The sequence below is a fragment of the Hyperoodon ampullatus genome, assembly GCF_949752795.1.
Source record: "Hyperoodon ampullatus genome assembly, chromosome: 6".
NCBI lineage: Eukaryota > Metazoa > Chordata > Mammalia > Artiodactyla > Ziphiidae > Hyperoodon > Hyperoodon ampullatus.
Window position 1 is genome coordinate 5,026,761 of NC_136919.1, and position 21,393 is coordinate 5,048,153.

At 46.5% G+C, this 21,393-nt stretch overlaps 1 protein-coding gene across 6 annotated transcripts in view; it reads left to right on the plus strand.

Moving 5' to 3' along the window:
* The window catches only part of RAPGEF1 (Rap guanine nucleotide exchange factor 1), a gene marked incomplete at both ends in the record, with an annotated part of 149,417 nt that overhangs the window by 33,687 nt on the left and 94,337 nt on the right, over window positions 1–21,393 (plus strand). The window contains one exon of one of the 6 annotated variants that reach the window (XM_079707224.1): window positions 744–2,255. The exons of the other annotated variants lie outside the window; for them this stretch is intronic. Within the exon in view, the coding sequence (XP_079563350.1) occupies window positions 2,192–2,255 (64 nt within the window). Of the gene's footprint in view, window positions 1–743; window positions 2,256–21,393 lie in introns of those variants that run through there. 6 annotated transcript variants of the gene reach the window in all.

Here is a 21,393-nt window from a genome sequence, read left to right on the forward strand (position 1 = left end):
GATTTCTGTATTGGTAGATCAAAATAGGAAACCTTAAGATCTTGTAAAGATTTGGATTTAGCTTCATTCATTTTCATACATTGGCAGGAGTATTTCTGTTTCCCTCAGAACGGGCAGTGGCTGGTGCAGCACGCTGGCCATGGCCCTGGGGGTGGTAACAGAGCACACTGAACAGTTGGAGCACTAGTGCATTTAGTGCCTCTCAAGCTCCATTTCTTTGGTTCTGTGGGTCTTTTTTGGAACACTGTCTTTAAATTTTACTCTGACTCCCACCTTGTACCCTCCAACCCCAATAGAACGAAATTCACTGTGATTATGTGCCTTTGGCTAAATTGCCTGAAGCCAGATAGCGGCCGTCTGAGCTAATACAGTTTCACAGTCTAAGAGTATAACAGTGTTGGTGATAACGATTTACCAAGGGATTCCTAAGTGTCCCTTTTATTTGATCCTCATTACGTTGCAGGAAGGGGGGCCCCTTCCAGGGCCCGAGAGCGGGCTCTTGTCTAACACTCGGAGATGAACTGTCCGAGGAGACACACGTGCTGACAAAGCAAGAGACTTTATTGGGAAGGGGCGCCCGGGCGGAGAGCAGCGGGGTGAGGGAGCCCAGGAAGACTGCTCTGCCACGTGGCTCGCAGTCTCGGGGTTTATGGTGACGGGGTGAGTTTTCGGGTTGTCTCTGACCAATCATTCTGACTGAGGGTCCTTTCTGGTGGCACGCGCAACTGCTCAGCCAAGATGGATTCCAGCGAGGAGGATTCTGGGAGGTTGGTAGGACATGTGGACTGGCGTCTCCTCTCTCCTTTTGACCTTTCCCCTATTCTTCTGGTTGGTGGTAGCTTGTTAGTTCCCTGTTCCTTACCAGGATCTCCTGTGGTAAAATAACTTATGCACATTGTTACTGTCTTTGCCTGGCCAGGGCCGGGCGGTTTCAGTCAGTGTTTCCCCTAACGATTACAGCCGGGGAGGTGGGACTACTGGCATTATGCCCAATTAACAGATGAGGAAACTGAGAAGGCTGTGCTCTGTTCGCAGAGGCAGAATTTGAACCCAGGTGGTTGGTCCTGCAGCCAGTCTCACCCACTGCATGTGCTCCAAGGATTCTTTAAGAGCTTTTCTACCCTCAAACTCTGGTATCTAAATCAATGAAATCTTTCCACGTACCTTGCCATTTTCTTTGTTTTTACCAAAAAGCATATGATTTCATGCCCTTCTTTCTTCCAGGAAACCTGTTGTTCAGAATTTAGGTGGTGCCACATTTTCTCCAGAAAAATTAATTCCAAAATAGAGTGTAAGATTGGAGCTTGAGGTGACAAACTCCTAGCTGCTTGTCCTCTGAGGTCTTTTCTTCTTTGGAAACTAAAGTGCAGCTTGCATTTTGATGTTTGTTTGTTTTTCCCTTGGAAACACAGGATTAATGAAGTCAGCTTGTTTCCTCTCTGATGGAACTTGTCATCTGATGCACACTGGTCTGAGGGCCAGAACCTTAAAAAGAAGGTGTGATGTTAGGGTCTCTGTTAAATTGTTTCTTGGGCTTCCCTGGTGGCGCAGTGGTTGAGAGTCCGCCTGCCGATGCAGGGGACACGGGTTCGTGCCCCGGTGGGAGGATCCCACATGCCGCGGAGCGGCTGGGCCCGTGAGTCATGGCCGCTGAGCCTGCGCATCCAGAGCCTGTGCTCCGCGATGGGAGAGGCCACAACAGTGAGAGGCCCACGTACCGCAAACAAAAAAAAAAAAAAAAAAAAAATGTTTCTTGTGGCACACCCCCAAATTGGTCTATTTTTAACTTTCAGCTTTTTGATCATCTCATTTCCCACTCCTCCCCCAAAGAAAAGCAGTGTCCAAAGTGTTTGGAAATTAATCTGAGGCTGCTGTGCCAATGAGTAACAGACTGTCAAAGGAGGGCGGAGGAAGAGCTTCCTAGTATAGAGGTACCGAGACCCACCGCCAGGGCGATAACAAGCCTTTTATTCTGATTTCCTTCCTGGGAGTGAAGGGAGTTTGAAAGGCAGAGGCAAGGACCTTCCAGAGCAGAGTTCGGGTTTTTCTTGTGAGGGTTTGCCAGGGCTCACCGCTGGGTGATTGGGATGTCTGAGAGATGAATCCCCTTCCAGCTAGTGACTTGGTCCGTATTCGCTGTTCAACAAAGACACCTGGGCTTGGAAGGGCCCTGTGATCCTCTGGCTTTAGAATGGGCAATGCTATTGAGAAACAGAAACCCCTGAAACGAAGCCATCTGTGCCCCTGGAAACAAGGTAAGGAGGCCCTGTGCTTCATCGCCAGGAAGAAGGAAGGAGGCAGCCTTCTGTTGGGAGATTTTGGTTTAAAACCAGAGCTGAAACTGCTTGGGGAAATACCTTTCATCAGAAAATGCTTGCAGTTCAGCATATTTTAAAGAAAATTAACAGGCAGTTCTCCTAAGGAATAAAACGATTTGCATCTCAATGTGATGGCCTGGCTTGGCTGAGAACTTACTTAGTTCAGTTTGAGAGTTTTATTTAGTACAGCACACGTCCGTTGGTTGAAAATTTTCAGCTTTAAAAAGTATCCCAAGGGGCTTCCCTGGTGGTGCAGTGGTTGAGAGTCCGCCTGCCCATGCAGGGGACGTGGGTTCGTGCCCGGGTCCGGGAGGATCCCACATGCCACAGAGCGGCTAGGCCCGTGAGCCGTGGCTGCTGAGCCTGCCCGTCCAGAGCCTGTGCTCCGCAGCGGGAGAGGCCGCAACAGTGAGAGGCCCACGTACCGCAAAAAAAAAAAAAATAAATATCCCAAGTAAAAATTTTGATATCCAGGAGTTTGAATCTTTTGTGACAGTTTGGTTTAGAGAATGTTATTAATAGCTTTTAAATATATAGCGCCTTTCTTCCAAAGAGTTCAAAGTACCTTCTATTAAAAAAAAACAAGTCTCATATTTATCCATCCTAGATGTCCGTGACATGGGACAGCAACACCTGTTAAAACCTACTCGGTGTCACTCAGGCTTGTGTTAGCGTCAGCTTTGAGGAGGAGGAAGCCAGAGGGGCCACACGGCAGTATGCTGTGGTGTGCCTGGAACTGGAGGACCCTTTAGCAGCCCCAGGGCCTTTGGGTCTTCCAGTGCACTCGGCTGCCCTTTTCACTGTTATTAACCTAGCAGACCGGCAGTTCGCAGACCCGGCAGGCACCAAAATACCAAAGATGGTGCCCACAGGACTTCATCAGGTATTGGCTCTTTTATCTCCACTTGCCAAAAAGGGTGGAGATAGCACCTGACCTGTAGCAAGACAGTTTGAGCGCAAGCGTATGTACGGGTGTGTGTTTATGAACAGAAAAAATAAACTGGAAGAAAATGCATGGAAATGTTAATAATAGTTGTCTTTTGTGGTCAGATTATATATAATTGTTTTTCTTCTTAATAGGGAAAAGTAGGTCGGATGCTAATTTACTGTTCCATTCCAGCCCCTCTGACTTTCCATCAGTCACTCATTCTTTGTCCAACAAGTGACTTTGAAAAAGGTACTCCTTACTGGTCCTTGATCAAATCCTGGTGTGAGCAAAACAGTAATAGAAGACATTTGGGGGACAGTTCAGGAAAGTTGAGCATGAACTGCGTGGTAGATGATATTTGGGAGCTGTTGCTTATGTTATTACGTGTGGTGACGGTAATGAGTCATGTGTCTTTTCGGGGTTGTCATGCTCAAGTATTCAGGGCTAAAGGGTTATGCTGGCTATAATTTTACTCTGAAATGGTCAGGTGACTGAATGAACACATACATACAGATAAGAAAAACAGGATCATTTTAACAACTGTTAGAATCCAGGTCATGCATATATGAGGTTTGTTATATTTTCTTTAATGTACTTTACTCATTTGGGGGAGAAAAACATTAAAAAAAAAAAACAGCAGTTGCTGCTTACATCATAGTACCTTGTCCTTCAGAATGAATCTTAGCAGACATGGGTATTTACTGGTGGGTCAGGATGTAACGCTCTTTCAGTGCCATGTGGCCTGGTATCTCCAACCACCAAGAAGAAAATTGGCATTGATCCAATAACTCAGGTCACTTTTACAACAGGAATTTAATATTTGACTTACTTTTAAGTTGTCTCTGGTTTTCCTTAGAAAAATGTGTGAGTTAAAACTTCTTAATACTTCCATAGGAAGCAGCTGGGCTTACAGACAAAAATGAAAGCTTTTGTGTTTTGTTGTGTTGTTTAGTTGTGTTCAGAAATTTAAACGAGAGGGGTTGACAGTAGGGATTTCAGAATCCACAGTGAACTGGGGGTAAAAAGAAGAGCAGTTAACTGCCCCTGGTTTCTGAGTCTTCACACATCCCATGTACCAGGGCCGTGTCTCTGCTAGCGTAGGGATCTGTTGGTTTGAGCAGGGTAGACCCTGGACCCGCAGTTTGTTCTCCAGTCCAAGGATCCACAGTAACGATGCTGTGGAGTTTATTGATTCTTCACAGTTTGTCTGTGTGTCTTTGTCTTTAAAGGTTGTTTATATTTTGGAACTGGGATTTTGGAACAATGGTTAGGAATGATTTAGTGCAGGGGTCCCCAGCCCCTGGGCCACGGACCAGTGTGGGTCCTCGGCCTGTTAGGAACCAGGCTGCACAGCAGGAAGCTTCATCTGCTGCTCAGCATCGCTCACGTCACTGCCTCAGCCATCCCCTCTCACCCCCCACCCCCGGCCCGGGTCTGTGGAAAAAGTGTCTTCCGCGAAACCGGCCCCTGGTGCCAAAAAGGTTGGGGACCGCTGGTTTAGTGGATCCCAGCCACCACCCTGACCCTGATCCGAGTGCATTTTTCGAAGTCCAAGCTCAGTGGACGACTGATGGCACGAGGCTCTAGAGCAGGCGGCATGGTATCCTTGTCTGCTTTAGGGGCAAGTGAAACTGGGGCACGTCCTCGTGTGCATTTGCTGCAGGCAGCCGGAACTGCCCAGCCTGCCCCTGACTTCTGTCCGGTCTGTGTGTTGACCTGCGATGGCAGACTTTAACCGGAGCCAGACAGTCGTGATTAGGAAGGTCAAATGCAGAATAAATTCTGAAGGGACATTTAAAGGAAATCATTATCTGCCTTTTGGATCATTTATGTTTCTGTTTCCATGTTGTAGACCTGGAAAGTTAAAAAACCGAGGTGACAGAATACTAGTTTGAGAAACATGAATCTCACTTCTGCTTGCTGTCACCCTAAAGAGCATTTTACGCCTAATAGAGAAATGTCTCTCTAATGATTTTAAACAGTGTGGGACGTGCACCCTTTGAAGGGACCAACATTATACTCTCCGACTCTTATAGTTCTAGTTTTTCTTATAGCTCTCAGAACCCAGAACATAAGAAAGAAACAGTACTGCCTTTATTGGTTTTTACAATAATGAATGCTTGCAGTGGTTGATAAATTTAAGTCATTTGCATTACCATAGTGAGTTCTAGAAGGCCCTGTCCAAAACAATAGGATGGGAGGTAGGATAAGGCAGTGGCTTCCTGTGATCCCAAGCGGTCCATCCAGCCAGAGCTCTGCTGCCCCTGACTTTCTCTCTGACCTTGAACAAGTGAATTTTGTAATCCCAAATCGTTTCCCCACTGTCCTTACCTCCAGTGGCCTTCAGATGACTGCATTCCAGCCCTCACCACAGGGCTGGGCCGGTGGAGGGGGGGTCTGTTTACTACAGTTCCTGACCAGAAACCTGAGGGCTGTCTCTTGGGATCATTGATCTGTCCTCCATACTAGCACAGCGTATGGCACCTGGTGCCCTCCGTGAGTGAGTGCACTCGGCAACTGAACTGAGTGCTGCCTGGCCTCCAGTGCTACCACGGGTATACATGAGGTACGAAAGGTGCAGCGTGGTTCCTGGTGCACGGTAGGTGCTCAGTAAATGGTATCTACCAGTGCTGGCGCGTGTGTGGTGGAAACGTTCCTTCTTTGCCTTTCTCTGCCCAAAGTAGAGGCGTCGGGGGGTGAAAACAGGTACACCCTCCTCTGTCCCACAGCAATTCTGAATTTACAAAGACTAAGTAAATTTATTGATGATTGTTCACACTGCAAAAGATTGCTTCACAAAAGGCACTTAAATCACAGTCGGCATTTCGTTATTGATTCATTGACCCAGGCACCTGGGGAAGCCTTCAATTTAGAGCTAAATTGAACTGCTCTGAAATATACCTACTATCCCGTTCAGTGCTCTCAAAAGAATTCAAGACAAATACCGTATGCTAACACATATATATGGAATCTAAGAAAAAAAAATGTCATGAAGAACCTAGGGGTAAGATGGGAATAAAGACACAGACCTACTGGAGGATGGACTTGAGGATATGGGGAGGGGGAAGGGTAAGCTGTGACAAAGTGAGAGAGTGGCATGGACATATATACACTACCAAACGTAAAATAGTGGGAAGCAGCCGCATAGCACAGGGAGATCAGCTTGGTGCTTTGTGACCACCTAGAGGGGTGGGATAGGGAGGGTGGGAGGGAGGGAGACGCAAGAGGGAAGAGATATGGGAACATATGTATATGTATAACTGATTCACTTTGTTAAAAAGCAGAAACTAACACACCATTGTAAAGCAATTATACTCCAATAAAGGTGTTAAAAAAAAAAAAAGAAGAATTCTTTGTTTCTTCTGGTCTTTTTTTTTTTTCATGAATAACTTGAAGGGTTGCTTACAGTGGTCATTTTGGCTTTTGGGAATATAACACGGGCGGAAGTTTCCTTGGGAATTAAAAATTGCAGCCGTAGTTGCAAATAGAATTGTTATCTCCTTCAGAAACCCCAGCAGCTCAGGGCCATACCGGCCTGGTAAATGGAAACGTTAATGATTTGCATGTTTGTACACAGTTGGGTGTGAGCAAATGAAATTAACACCCTCAGCGGAAGAGCTGAGGCTGAAGTGTCTTTCAGAGGCCTGGGCTGACTATGGGCTTAGCAAGGCTGGGAAGGAGATTGCCTGGCTGGGTGGGGGTGGGGACTCAAGGATTTGCATACATTCCACATGCTCTCTGGTTCCTGTGCTGTGGGGGCAGATTTATAATTGTTTGGATTCCAGTCAGCAAGGGCGCTTAGACTTGCCTCTACAAGCTTGTACCTAGCTAGGTAGTCAAGAAGCATCTGGGGCCGCTGGATGCCTGTGTACCAGATCATTAATATTGATGGCTTTTCTGGCCGGAGCTGGAGCCGGCCTACCTACCCCCATGCATTGTGTGGTCTTATTCCATTGCTTTTGGGGCTGCAGTGCTCCAGAATGTGCAAGGGCTGGACTTCACGTTTCCAAGCCTGTTTCCTAGTCTCCACGTGAGATTAATAATAATGCCTACCTCGAAGGACTGTGGCGCGAAATTAAATAATTCACGTGAAGGGGTTATAGCCCTTAGCGTACACAAGCACTTAATGAATCATAGTCATTCTTGTTATCACATGTTGCACAATAGAAAGAAAGTACCCGGCTTTTACCACGTCCGCGGGCATGGATCATGGGCCTGGATCTGTCCCAGTCCCAGCTAGCAGTGTGAGTGTGGCTAACTCTACCCATTTCCTTCCCTCAGTTGAAGGGATCACATGCCAGATGATCTCAGAGGTGCCTTGTGGGCTGTGAATCAGTGACCATCAGCACTCATCACTGCTGCTCGTATCTGCAAGCTCCCTTGGTGTTCAGTACCTGCAGGAAGCCTCGGTTCTGCTGAACAGCACGGTCACAGGGGCGTTTTTATGGTGTTGAATTTCTTTGAAAATAGTTACTGCAGGACCAGCCATAGCTGAGCCATTCCTAGTTAACTAGAATATTGAACTAAGCAGGACAGTCCATTTTCCCATCCTGAATAATGCTGAAATATTTTTTCATAATTACATAGTGGTTAAGAGCCTGTACACTGGAGCCCAGATGCCACGATTGACTCCTTGCTTCCCCACTTCTAGCTGGCTGATGGTTGGCGAGTTACTTAACTTTTGGACCTCAGTTTTCTCACATGTAGATAGTACCGACCTCATGGGGAGGTGTGAGGGTCAAGGGGTTTATACATGTGAAGTGCTTAGAACAGTACCTGGCACGTAGTATCTGTCCAGTAAGTGTTTATTAGTGTTGTTATTTTTAGGCTAAGTACAGAGAAATTTCATTTTATTTTAGTCGAAAAGATGTTACGTTATTAAAGAAGAAATTGGAAAAAAATTGACAAAATGCGAAGAAGAAAATGCATATTGAGTGACTAGATCTAAAGGGCCTAAAACCTAGTGAGTGAGCAGAAGAATTAGCTGTTACTGTTAATCTTTTCCAGAGCTGCTGCACATGCATGCATATTTTTCATATGTGGTCTTCAGAGCTACTGTAATGACTGTGACATTCTATCATGTTGCTGTCCCATAACTTACTAACTCATTCACCTGCTGCTGGATATTGAAATTATTTCCCCTTTTTGCTGTTACAGGTAGGGTAACAATAAGTAGCTGTATTCATATATATTTGTGATTTGCTGGATGATTTCCTTAGGATAAGTTCCCAAGGTAAAGTTCCCAGTCCAGGAACCTGCCATGGACTATTGTTAACATTTTCTTGGGTGATGCATACATTTATCAGTTAGCCACAGGCACATCAGTGTTGGGCGTTATCATTTTGAAATTGTTTTTCTTGTGAAACTTAAACTGTATTTACTAGTGCCATCGTGATGAGTTATCTAAAGGCATGGGGCTCAGAGAAGGGAAATGGGAAGTTCAGAAACCATTATTAGGGCTGAGAATCTATTTTTGTTTCAGAATTCTATTTTCCCATGGTCTTTTGCATTGGACTTGGCTCAGTCTCTTTCAAGTGCTGAGTTTCACATTAAAAAAAGGCATGAGAAGCTTTTATTTAAGGATACTCATTTACCATCGCAACTTTTTGTCTTCTGTCTCCCAGGGAGCAATGATTATTAAATTCTTTAATTTCCTCACATGAAAGGGACAGAGTGAGCCCAGAAGTGTTATTAACACTTTTAGTGTAATGCTTACTGTTCAGCGGCGTGACTAATGACCCGGCGTGACTAATGACCCAACTCTTCCTCTTGACCGTTTCTGTTGAGGGATGATTCGTTACCATTTTCCCCGGATGCTTGTACATCATGGGGCACCAACCCAGTTGTTATTAAAATAGATACACTGCTATCAAACAGCTTGCTTCAAACCTTGCTGCGAGGGCGGCTTGAATCAACAAGTGCAGAGCATCAGGATGTTGATGTAATGAACGAAGATGATGTCCATGCCTGTCCATTGTCGTGATTGGGTGTGACCATGCATAGGCTTCAGGGTAGGCGAAGAAGTTTTCAAAGGAAAGGTTATTTAGCATGCTTTTGGCGTTAGTCTTGAGCTGGAAGAGAGTGGTAAAAATCTAAAATGATTACCTAATTTTACCAATGGAGAACTGAGGCTTAGAAAGAAGTGAAGCGACTTGTCTGAAGTCTCACAGCTGGTTTGTGGCTTAGTATCCCCTGTGTTAGGATAGTAATATAACAATGATATATAATAATGTGTGTAACAATGATATAAAACAATACAGCATCTTGTATATATAATGATTATGTATTTTATATTTATATTATATATTTACATGTTATAGAATATAACATGTTCAACATGTTGTGTTACAGTACATTATATATTGTGTCTACCATACATAAAGTATGCAATGTGATGCAATAACAAATGTAATAATGATACAATAATAATATGTTGGGTATAATATTAAAAGAATGCTGATAGCTTCCTGTATGCCAGGCGTGGTACTAAAAGATCTGTATACATCATGGGCTTCCATTAATCATTTTTTTTGTTAAGTGAAAGATCAAATGTAGGAAATGGAAACCATAAGTGTGAAGGAATTTTTCTCATGAGAAAGGTAGGGTGTTGTTTTGGGTGTGGTAAGAAAAGGGAAGGAAACTTCGCTTTGTCATCGGATATTTCCAAATTTAGAACAATATCTATCCCTAGCCGTTGGTTTTAGGATATGCTTTACCCTGGGAACATGCGTAAAACACATTTCCGTATTTGGCTGTTTCTTTTCCAGCTGTATAGAGGGTGTCACCGATATGGAAGATAATAGCAGTGGCCACTGGCCACTTTATATCTAATTACCTTTGGGCAGTTGCTTATAGGGCACTTGGTTTGGGAAGTCAGTTCATGCTGAAATACCCAGATGATTGTTTCTGGGGATTTTGTGGTCTGCAGCTGAGGAATTGGCCCCAGGATGGCACATCTGTGTCAGGGGTGGGTACACTTCTTAAAGAGCCAGATAGTGAATATTGTAGGCTTTGCAGGGCCAGGAGGCACAATCAAGACTATTACGCAGGAACTTATATTACCAGCTAAAATGAAACCATTTACAAAAGGGAAAACTATTCTTCACTTGCAGGCTATAAACAAGGAATCTGCACAAACAACCAGGAGGCTGGCGGGATTTAGGCTGCAGGCACAAGTTTGCCAACCCCTGACCTGTGGGGTCTTTTTGGTTTGGTGCTCTCTGCCATCGTTACTTGGGGACTCAGAAGCAGGTCACTCATCAGTTACCAAAAATATTCACATTTTCAAGCCAGAAAAAGGACTTAAATAGCACCCTCCAGGTGACTCATTTTAAAAATTGGAGTTACTTAAACTGAGCCTTCTGGTTTGTAACCTATCACACACCATTCAGGTCTTTATCTGTAAAAATACTTCTCATCACTACAGTGATGAAAAAGGAGATCAGGGAAGGTGTGAAGAACCCGGTGCTTTGCATATAGAGGCCTTAAATCGTCTTCCTTTACCATTGGAGGGGGCACTGTCCTAAAAACATCCCAAGTTTCTGTACTTTCATTCATTCCTTGATTGATGGATTTTCATTCGTTCAACAACATTCATCGAATGCGTCCTGTGTCAGGCGCTATTCTAGGCACAGGGGGCGCCTAGTGAAAGATTCAGACATCACTGCCCTCCGAAGTGTCTAGTTTAATAGAAACAGTAAAACATACAGTCTGTTAGATGACAGGCATCATAGAAGGAGGGCCGGGGAGGGGATGGGAAGTCCAGGACTAGGAGAGGGATTGTTAGTTTTACAGAGGCGGGAAAGGGAGAGTGCCCAGCCGTGAGGAATTGGGCAGAAGTGCTGAACCTTCCGGACCAGCGCACTCCAGGAGGAAGGGGAGCCGGAGCAGGGGGCCTGAGCCGACAGGAGGACGTGAGGTCAGCACGGCTGGAGCAGAGGGACTCGGGAGAGACCGGTAACTCGCGAGGCCAGGGAGAAGCGAGTCACATAGGGCCTTGTAGGTGATGCTAAGGAATTTGCAGGGAGAGCCAGTGGGATTTGCTAAGGGGTAAAGTATCGGGTGTGAGAGAAAAGGAGGTGTTTTGGCCTGAGCATTTTGTCTGTTAAAAACAGAAGAGTGCCAGAGGAGCAGATGGGGGCGAGTGGGGAGATGGGGAGTTGTGTTTGGCACAGGCTGAGTTTGAGACGCCTCTTAGAGATCTAAAAAGAGGGGGCCGTTAGGCCGGTGAGTGCCAGAATCTGGATTTCAGAGAAAATCTAGGCCTTTCTGAGTTTCTGACTTTTGAGGCTGGATGAGATTACCAAGGAAGTGAGTTAGAGAAGAGAAGAGGCCAAGGACTGACCCCAGGGCACTCCGGCATCGGGAGGTTGAGGTGACGAGAAAGGCCCTCTGGTGAGGTAGGAGGAAACTCGGAGACTGTGGCGTCCCAGGAGCCAGGTGCAGACAGTGTTAGAGCAGAGGGACCGGCGGTGACAGATGATGCTGATTGGAGCCAAATCGCATAAGGACTGAGACTCGACCACGGGATTTAGTAACATGGCGTTCACTGGGGACCTTGACGAGACGTTTCAGTGCAGTGTTGGAGGTGAAAGAGGATGTGAAAGCGAAGGGGGCAGAGGGGAATTAGACGCGGTGAGCATGGGTGGTTCTGTGAGGAGTTTTGCTGCAAGACAGAGCAAAGACGAGGAGGTAGTTATTGAGGGCAGTGGGGTCAGGGAGAGCTTTCTTTTTTAAGGGAGAAGTGATGGCGTGATTGAATGCAGATGTGAATGATCCGGTAGAGAAGGGAGAACTGAGGGCTGGGGGGATTACTGGCGAGGAGCAGCTCTAACAGCTTCATGTTGTGAGCTCTGCTGCAGCACTCAGTCAGCGCTAACACATCACCCCAGGATTTAGGGACCTAACAATGGTTAATTTAGCTCACGCTTCTGCAAGTGGCAGTTTAGGCTGGAGTCCTGGTCTCAGCTGGGGTCCCTCCTGTGTCTGCCATCAGCTGCCAGGAAGGCTCATCTCTGCCCCTGGCAGGCAGCCGGGATCACTCACCTGGCAGCTGTCGGCTTCCTAGAGAGCGAGGCGCACACGGCCTCCCGAGGCCCAGGGTCGGCACTGGCACAGTGTTGCCTCCACTTCATTTCGTTGGTAAAAGCATGTCCCAACCCAGATTCAAGATGGGAGAGAGACCCCATCTCTTGATGGAAGGTCCCTGAAGTCAAGGGTTGGGGTGGTTATTCTGGGGCCATTTTTGCAGACGGGCAGCCACAGCTGTCTGTGAGCCGGGTATATTGCGTTTGAGCCTCGCAGGAGTTTTGTGTGGTGGGTAGTGTTTTATCTTCATTTCACAGACGGGGAAATGGGGTCATTGAGGGTCTGGTGTCTTGCTCAGTGTCACACTGCTAGTCAGTGGCAGAGTTGGGACCCAAACCTTGGTCTCTCTGATGTCAGAATCCCTTGCACTCTGTTCTACATTCCTGATAGTGTGGGTTGACAAGCAGACCAGAGTGTTGCTTCCTCTCTTTTCTTGTTAGGCAAGGGAATAATATTTTTGAAGATGACTGTTATCTCGTAATTAGAATGGACTGAGGGAGGCGATTATCTTGTGATTTGCATGTTTACTGTGGGGATTGGACAGCTGTATTTATTAGAATCCCAGTGAGGTCACAGTTGTGTATGTAATTAGGGCCTTTATTGACACAAATTCATGTCTCCACTGTCAGCTGGACCCTCAGTGCCCTCTGACAGTCTTTGTGCGTGTCCTTGGTCAGGTGACTGTCCTGTACCTTGTAGCAGCCTGTGCAGATAGTCACCACCGTCTACAAGACCCGATTCAAACCCCCTTTGCCTCCAGGCCTCCTGACTTTCTATGTCTGCCGTTATCGCTGCCTCTCTCTTTCTGTCCCTGACACAGACAGCCTGCCTCTGCTCAGGTCCTTCTCCCTCCAGAACCTGCTGTGATCAACATCTGTCTCCTCAAGCAGCTGGACTTCAAGCTTTCCAAGAGCAGAGTCCAAAAGGTGGAAAACTTAGCCTTAGCATCAGGGAACTTTTGGCCCTTCCACTGGTTGTATAGCCTTGGGCAGTCGTTTCTCCTGACGTTCATGAATCTGAGTGGACAAGCTGAGCCATCTTCAAGACCACTCAGGGAGAGTGAGGTCTGCTTATGTTCACATAGAAAGCCCTTGGCCAAGAGCTCCCTTCTCTCTGCAGTGGCTACCAGTGTGTCCCGAGTCCCGTGTGTATCTGACAGCCCTTCTGTTTGCTGCAGGAGCAGCAGCATTCTCTTTGGCCTGTCATCATTCCAGTGTCAAAACTTTGTTGGCCCCGGGGCTCGAGCAGCTGCCCTCCACTTAGCTCATTAGGGAAGCAGCTGGAGAGATGGCTGGTCTGGGTGCTGATTCCACAGTCTCAGAAAAGATATTTGGTTGGAAAGTAAAGACCATGGTGAAGATATTTTTTAAAGCTCTCTTTGGATAAAGGGGGCACATAAATGAGTAATTAGGTTAAATCTAGCATTTCAGGTCTCTATAACCTCGCTTATAGGGAGCCCAGGAGTTTCGCTCTTCTGTGAAGTCCTTGGGTTGGGATTCCGGCAAGCTGGGCGGGAGGGAGAGCTTCCCTGGAGGAGAAGCCTGGGGCCAGTGAGGAGGGCTCTGTGTGTTGGCTGTGCTGTCAGCAGGCTGCCGCTGAGGCATGAAGATTCAGGATGAAGTTGGTCTTTATACTTACATACTTTGCTGTAAGAGTAAATCGTCCTGCTGCTTATTTATCGTGTAACCTTGGGGAAATTACATAATTTCTGTCAGCTTTCACTTGCTCATCTGTAAAAATGGAGGCAGCTAATAGCCCCTACCTCATAGGTCGTGAGGATGCACGAATCGGGGAGTACTTGGCAGGGAGTTAGCTATGGTTGTAACTACTATGTAAAGTTCACCTTTGGTCTTACGGTATAAATCACTGACTAAAGATTTTTCATACTTTCATGGTTACTCTATACTTTCAAGATGTGTCCTTATAGTATTTCTTATTTCTTTAGTCATTCATTCACTGAGTTTATATTTATCAGCCTTCTACTTATGGGCAAGGTATGGTTGATTGTTTTCTCTCTGCTCAGGTTATGATGAGCTGTTCATTTCTTAGTGGTTGACATTATATTGACATTCAGAGCTGCAATTTGCAGAGTACCTACTTCAGTAGACTTGCTTACCTAGGAGTTAGCTTCTCAAGTCAGGGCATAAGGGAAACATTGCCTATAGTCAAATAACCCTTGAAAACCCCTTAAGTCATCTATAATAAACAGTCTACATTGGGGGGGTCACCAAACTTTTTCTATAAAGAGCCGTATAGTAAATAATGTGGGCTTTGCAGGCCATGTATGGTCTCTGTCACATATTCTTCATTTTCTCTTTTACAGCCCTTTAAAATGTAAAAAACCATCTTAGCTCTGGGCCCTTTAAAAACAGGCCTTGGTCTGCATGAATAACCTGTGGTTAGCAGCCTCCAAGATGGCCCCGGAGGCCTCCCCCCCACCCCCCCACCCCGTAGTCACAAGCCCAGGTGCAGCCCCTCCCCTTTTGCATCACGGTTGGTCGCATGACCAGTAGAAGAATGTGGCAGAAGCATGGATGAGTTGTCACTTCTGACTGTGGGTGGGCTCTGCCTTCCTGCTTCTCTCTTGGATCTGCTGCTCTGGGGAGACCAGCTGCCCTGTCGTGAGGAGCGGCTCACAAGGTGAGGACCTGAGGCCTGCTGCTGACAGCACGGGGGATGAGCTTGGAAATGGCTCCTCCAGCCCTGGTCAAGCCTCAGATGATGCCGCCCTGACCACACCTGAGACCCTGAGCCAGAACCACCCGGCTCATTTAAATCATTCTGTCTTTAGGTAATGTAAAATCCTCAGCAGCGCAAGGGGGAACAGTGAGAAATTCTAAAAAATGCCTGCTTGCCTGCAGAGTTTAATCCATTCATTTTTAATATTAAGTGTTTTTTACCAATTATCCATGTCAAGAAATCTGTTTATGGCTAGGATAGTTAAGTTACCTGAGAGTATGATGCAGCTTCTCTGGTGGGCCAGACATTGAGATGCACCACTCAGTCCCCACAACAACTCTTGCTAAGGTCAGTGTTGGGAGCTCAACATCTACTCTGACCCCTTCTGGGCTTTCTCTGACATTCATGATGGCGCTCTGCTATGATACAGCAGTGCTCTTGCGATCTATGGAGAGCTTGTGCTCCCACAACGAATAGCTCCAGACGGCTTTGCTCTTTTTTCGTTTTGCCCAGAGGACCTTCTGTACTTAATGGCTCTTCCACAGGCAGCTGGCCATTGACCTATGTCATGTGGCCTGCCTTAGAAAGATGAGCTGGGCCAATTGGTTCTGGCTCAGGAATTTGAACGACGACTCAGAGAGACAATCTAATCACTGGTGGGCACTGGAGCTAAAGAGTCATAAAGAACTGCAGAGTTAAATAGGGCGGACAGGGGTGGCCTCCTGGGGAAGGCGAGATTTGCGGCAAGACTTGGAGGAAGGGAGTTGGCCCAGCAGGTGTCTGAGGGACAGACATTCCAGGAGGTGGAGTGACAGGTAGGTGTGTTCAAGGAATAGTGAGGAGGCTGGGATGACTGGAACAGAGAGAGAAGATCCTGTCAGGCCTTGAGGATCATTATAAGGACTTGACTTTTATCATGAGGGAAATGGGCAGGTGTTGCAGAGTTTTGGCCGAGTTTTGAACCGAGTGAAACCATCTGACTTAAGTTTTCCTAGGATCACTCTATTGTGTGTATAGGGGAATAAAGGGGTGCCAGAGCACAGGTAGGGAGCCCTGCTAGAAGCTGCTGTAGTGATCCAGGGAGGCGCAGTGCAAATGATGGAAAGTGGTTGGATCTGAAGGATTTTGAAGATTAGGGCCAACAGGGTTTCCCGACTGCTTGGATAAGGATCGTAGGAGAAACAGGAGTCAAGGATGACTTCAGGGTTTCTGGCCTGAGCATCTAACTTTAAGAATGGAGTTGCCATCCGCTCAGATGGAGAAGGCTGTGGCAGTGATCAGGAGTTGAGGTAGACGTGCCTTCTAGATCTCCAGATGGAAGTACTCAGTGGACAGTTAAATATATGCCTTGAAAGGAGAAAGATCTGGATTAGAGGTATAAACTTGGGCGTCTTGGTATAAAGATTGTATTTAAAGTCACAAGAGTGGACGAGCTCCCTAAAGGAGTGAGCCTGGATGAGGCATGGAGCTGGCGCAGAGGCACCGAAGCAGGGAGAGATGGAGGACGCTGGTTCTGAGCCGCCTTCTTGGTTCTTACCCTTCCTGACGGTTGGATCTTGAGCTTCCCTTGGATTCCCAGGAGGCTCCTTACACTCATACTTCCCTTAAGCCTTCCTTTTTACTTGAACATGATTCATGAGGCTTCTGTCCCTTGCTACCAAAGAGCCATGGCTGAAATGGTGGTATCAGCCCCCTTTACAGGAAGGAAACAGATTCAGAAGTTAAACTTACTCAAGGCTTTACCCAGTGGCCTAACTGGGATTGGTGTCTACATCCCTCTGGCTCCAGTATGTGCAAAGTGTGTGGGATCCCATTGTCGTTCCCTGGCTGTGGATGGCTGTTGGGCTGTGGGCAGTGATGAGTGTAATTTGAATGGTTTAAATTGTCTCGTGCAAATTAGGAGGCAGGGCAAGTCCACCCCCCATCAGCCCCCGTGCTGAGAGTGTCATTGGCTTGAGTTTTAAATCTCAGGGGTCCCAATGCAGTGAAAGGAATCGAAGCGTGGGTGGGGAGTTCATTGATTAATTTATTTCCTCATTTTCTGTCAACAAATATTTGAGCACCTGCTATGTGAGATACTGTTAGGCACAAATCTTTCCAAACCTGCATTTTTCATCTGAACCACAGAACACAGAAGTATGTGAGTGACTGTTTCCTCAGATATTCCAGGATGGTACCCAGCTAGAGTCATTCTAGAAGAATAGGAGAAGTCAGTTCATCCAACATGCCTTAGGGTCTTCGACTTCATTCTCTCCTCTCAGTTGAGAAAGGCAGAAACCAAAATAGTCCCCAGGTAGATACTAATTACAGACGGACGAATACTATGAAGGAGCTGAGCTGAACTTGGAAGGGTTAAGTCAGAGTTAACCAGCTGAAATGAGGTGGGCCTTAGGGCGGGGGTGAGCGGGCACACACCGCTGTCTGATGAGGAAACACCATGTAAAGGCCCCGAGGACGAGGTCTGGGGGTGGTGAGAGGACCACTCAGTGGTGGACATGTACCTATCCAGTCGAAACCTTGAGCTTCAGAGTGCTGGCAAGCTGAAAGACACTTGGTGTTTTAAGTGGTATGTGTGTGTATTTGCGAAAGAGATTGAGGGAGATGAGATTTGTGCTTTGAAGATTACCCTGACTTCAGTGGGAGAACGTACTGGAAAGGGCAAGAATGGACTCGGAGGCGGAGTTAGTCATCCCTGCAGGTGATGGCTGCATGGATGAGGGTGGCGGCAGTGGGACCGATTCGCTGATAATTTGGAAGGTGAAATGGACAGGACTTGGCAATGGAAGGGATTTGGGGATAACAGGGTTGAAGCAGGTCAAAGATGACAACCGGGTTTTTGGCTTATGTTCACGAGTGGTCACCATCCACTGAAATAAGAAGTACAGGAGGAAACCCATTGCTGTTTATTTGGTTTACATATAAACAGTGAATTGTGGTTCTTCTAGGGCTTTTTCTGTTTTTATTAACCACAGGAGTTAAAACCATTGGTTGCAGGTGTTTGCAAACTCAGAATAATTGACTGAGTTCTCCCTGAAATTCCTTTATTTTATTTTATTTTATTTTATTATTTTTTGGCTGTGTTGGGTCTTCGTTGCTGTGCGCAGGCTTTCTCTAGTTGCAGTGAGCAGGGGCTGCTCTTCATTGCGGTGCACAGGCTTCTCATTGTGGTGGCTTCTCTTGTTGTGGAGCACAGGCTCTAGGCACGCAGGCTTCAGTAGTTGTGGCTTGCAGGCTCAGTAGTTGTGGTGCACGGGCTTAGTTGCTCCACGGCATGTGGGATCTTCCCAGACCGAGGCTCGAACCCATGTCCCCTGAATTGGCAGGTGGATTCTTAACCGCTGCGCCCCCAGGGAAGTCCCCTGAAGTTCTTAACTTACAGGATTTGGGAGCTTTTAAAGGGAGTGACTTAGAGGGACGGTGTCCCAAGTCCATCTTGAAAGGTCTTCCTTTTGCCTGGCATGGCATCTCTAACGCCATCTCCTCAAGGTAACTCTGCCCGGGGAGATAACCGCACACGTCCTGACCTTCAAAAGGGAGAAGAGACCTGGCTGTGGCTCATTTTTATTTCTTTTCATGGGCAGTTGGGCTCCTAGTGAGAATGTTTTCCATTAGGAGGTCCCAGGAAACCTCCATGCACGAATGACTCCCATGATTACTGGGAGAACTGCTGTGTCGGGTGTGCTCTGTGGGTAGCTAGCACTCGTACAAGCGGCCAGAAGCGTGTTGTCGTCCAACGGTTGGGACCTGTGATGATGGAGTATCAAGACGGACAAGTTAATTTTCTATTTATATGAAAACTCACTTCTTTTAAGGCTTGGGGCTGGAGAGTCCTGGGCTGGATGGCAGAGATGCTCAGTCCTGGGCTGGAGGGAGAGAAGACAGGGTCTCCTACTTGGCATTAAGTATTTGCCAACTACATTTAAGCTTGTTATCCTTGGCACCAGCCCAGGGGCTGGGCAAGCTCTGAGTTCTAAATAGGAAGGCGGTTGTGCAAATGGCTGAAGTCCTTCTATGTGTCTCCTTTCCTTCTTCCAGTTAAGAAAAATCTGAGGACCGCCTCACTCTTGAGACATTTTAGAAAATGAATTCTAAAGGGAACATACTCAGTTGAGAACAGGCTTGTGGGGAGGGGTGAATAGAATTCCCTCTGTAAGCTACTCAATTGGCCACTCAAAAATAATTGGTTATTAATTGAATCCTTTGTTCGGGCTTGCCTTCTCAAATTTTCCAGTATTGGTAAGAAGCCAGCGGCTAGCAATTTGCTTTAACATAACCGATACTGTTGGTAATTTTATTTTTATATGATTTTGAACCTCAGCAGTTGAAATGTTCAGTTTATTTTATATCTTCCTTTTCACCCCCATTCATACTCCATTCACACCCCATTCATAGTTCGACTAAATAATTATAGTACAACTGTGTAATTACTTTCAAGTGCTGTGAATGAAAAGTATCTGGGGCTGAGGAGGCATGTAATGGGCCCTAATCTTTTACTTCATTCAGCGTTTGTTAATGAGGACTTCGCACGTGTCCAGCACTGTGCAGGGCCCTGGGAATACAGTCACGAGCAGGCGAGACACAGCCGTGCCTCTCAGGGCCAGTGAAAGAGAGGGGCAGTCAGCGTACCCTGCAGTACAGAGCAGTGAGCTTCCTGCAGGGCCTCTGAGTCACCTGGTCTAGGAGGTCAAGGAAGGTCAGTGAGAAACAACAATTATTTAAACAGGAGCCGAGCATATTGTATGTAGGTAGTCTGGGTGGTGACTTTACTTGGATTTCAGGGCTGATTTGACAGCTCTGTGTGTCGATGCTCAGTTATATAGTGGAGTTGCATTTTATACAGAGGAGTTGGGTTTGAATGAAAGTACATAAAACAAGTTACGTATAGCCAAATTACCCTTGAGAATCCCTGCTGGAGACCAACAAAGTGAGCTGTCCTTTCGGCATTGATACAGAATGCTGTTTCTTTAGACCGGGGTGTGCAAACCACCACCCCTGGGGCCAGATCCACTTGGCTGCCTGTTTTTGTAAATAGTTTTATTGGAGCACAGCCACACCCATTCATTTACACATCTGCTTTCCCATTAAAATGGCAGAGTCAAGTAGTTTGACAGACTGTATGCCCCACAAAACCAAAAATATTTACTCTACTGCCCTTTAAAGAAAAACTTTGCTGACCCCTGCTTAGAGCAAATGTAGGAATTAGTTTTATATTTGGGCACCACATGGTAAAAAGAAAATTGTTATCTTTAAATACCAGAATCCTGTTAGTGAGGTGAGATGTTCACACCACAGAAGGCATGAAGGAACTGAGGAAACAGTCATTTCACCTCTCCTCTCTTACTTTCAACTGGGGTCATGTACTCACTAGCAGAAATGGAGAGTGATTTGCCTAAAATACGTATCCTTCTCCTGTTTCCTTCCTCCCTCCCTCTTTCTGTCTGTTTTTCAAGTGTACATAACTGAATTCATCTGAGGTTAATGGAGTCCATCATAGCCTCTTTGTGCTTCAGTTGTGCGGGCTGAGGAGAAAAGAACAGGTAGACTTAATACGTAGATGGTGCGTTTCTACGACCTGAAAAGCTAAATGACGTCAAAGCTAAAATGATGTCATCATGACTTCACTGGAGGAAAGTGGTAAGAATGAGTCATCATTTTGACGTAGTTAAGCGCCTTGAACCCAAAGCGCTGCCCTGCAGCTTTCCACACTGTGTCCACATTGTCACTGGTGACGCAGTCTCAAGAAACCATGGTCCATGGGTTTAACCAATATTGTTCACTGTTTTGAATTATAAATTTAATTTGATTTTATAATTGTATGGGAGCGGTAAGCATGTGGCAGACAAACTTTCAGGTGGCCCTCGTGCTTGTTACCTCCTGGTGTTCACACCTTTGTCTAATCCCGAAGTGTGGACGGACCTGTGACTTACTTCTAACCGCGAAAATATGGCAGAGGTGATGGGATGTCCCTTCCTGATTATGTTTTGTTATAGCAGACCGTCTTTCTAGCAGACCCACTAGAGCATCCTCCCTTGCAAGCTTTAGAGAAGTCAGAGGCGATGTGTGTCAAGGAGCTGAGGGTGGCCTCCAGCCTACCATCAGTAAGAAGCTGGGGCCCTTAATCTGATGGCTGCAAGGAAATTAAGTCTGCTAGCTGGGCTGCCTGAGAGAGCTTGGACACAGAGCCTTCCCGGGTGCCTCAGCCTGCCGACACCTTGACCACAGCCTTGGCAGAGGGTGCGTCTGAGCTGTGCCTGGGCCCTGACCAGCAGAGACCTCGTAACAATAACATGCGCATGTTTTTTGTTACACGGCGCTGGAGAACTACGACAAAACATAAGCAGTTTAGAGCAGCTTTTACTGGTTCGTACTTAAAACATTGTA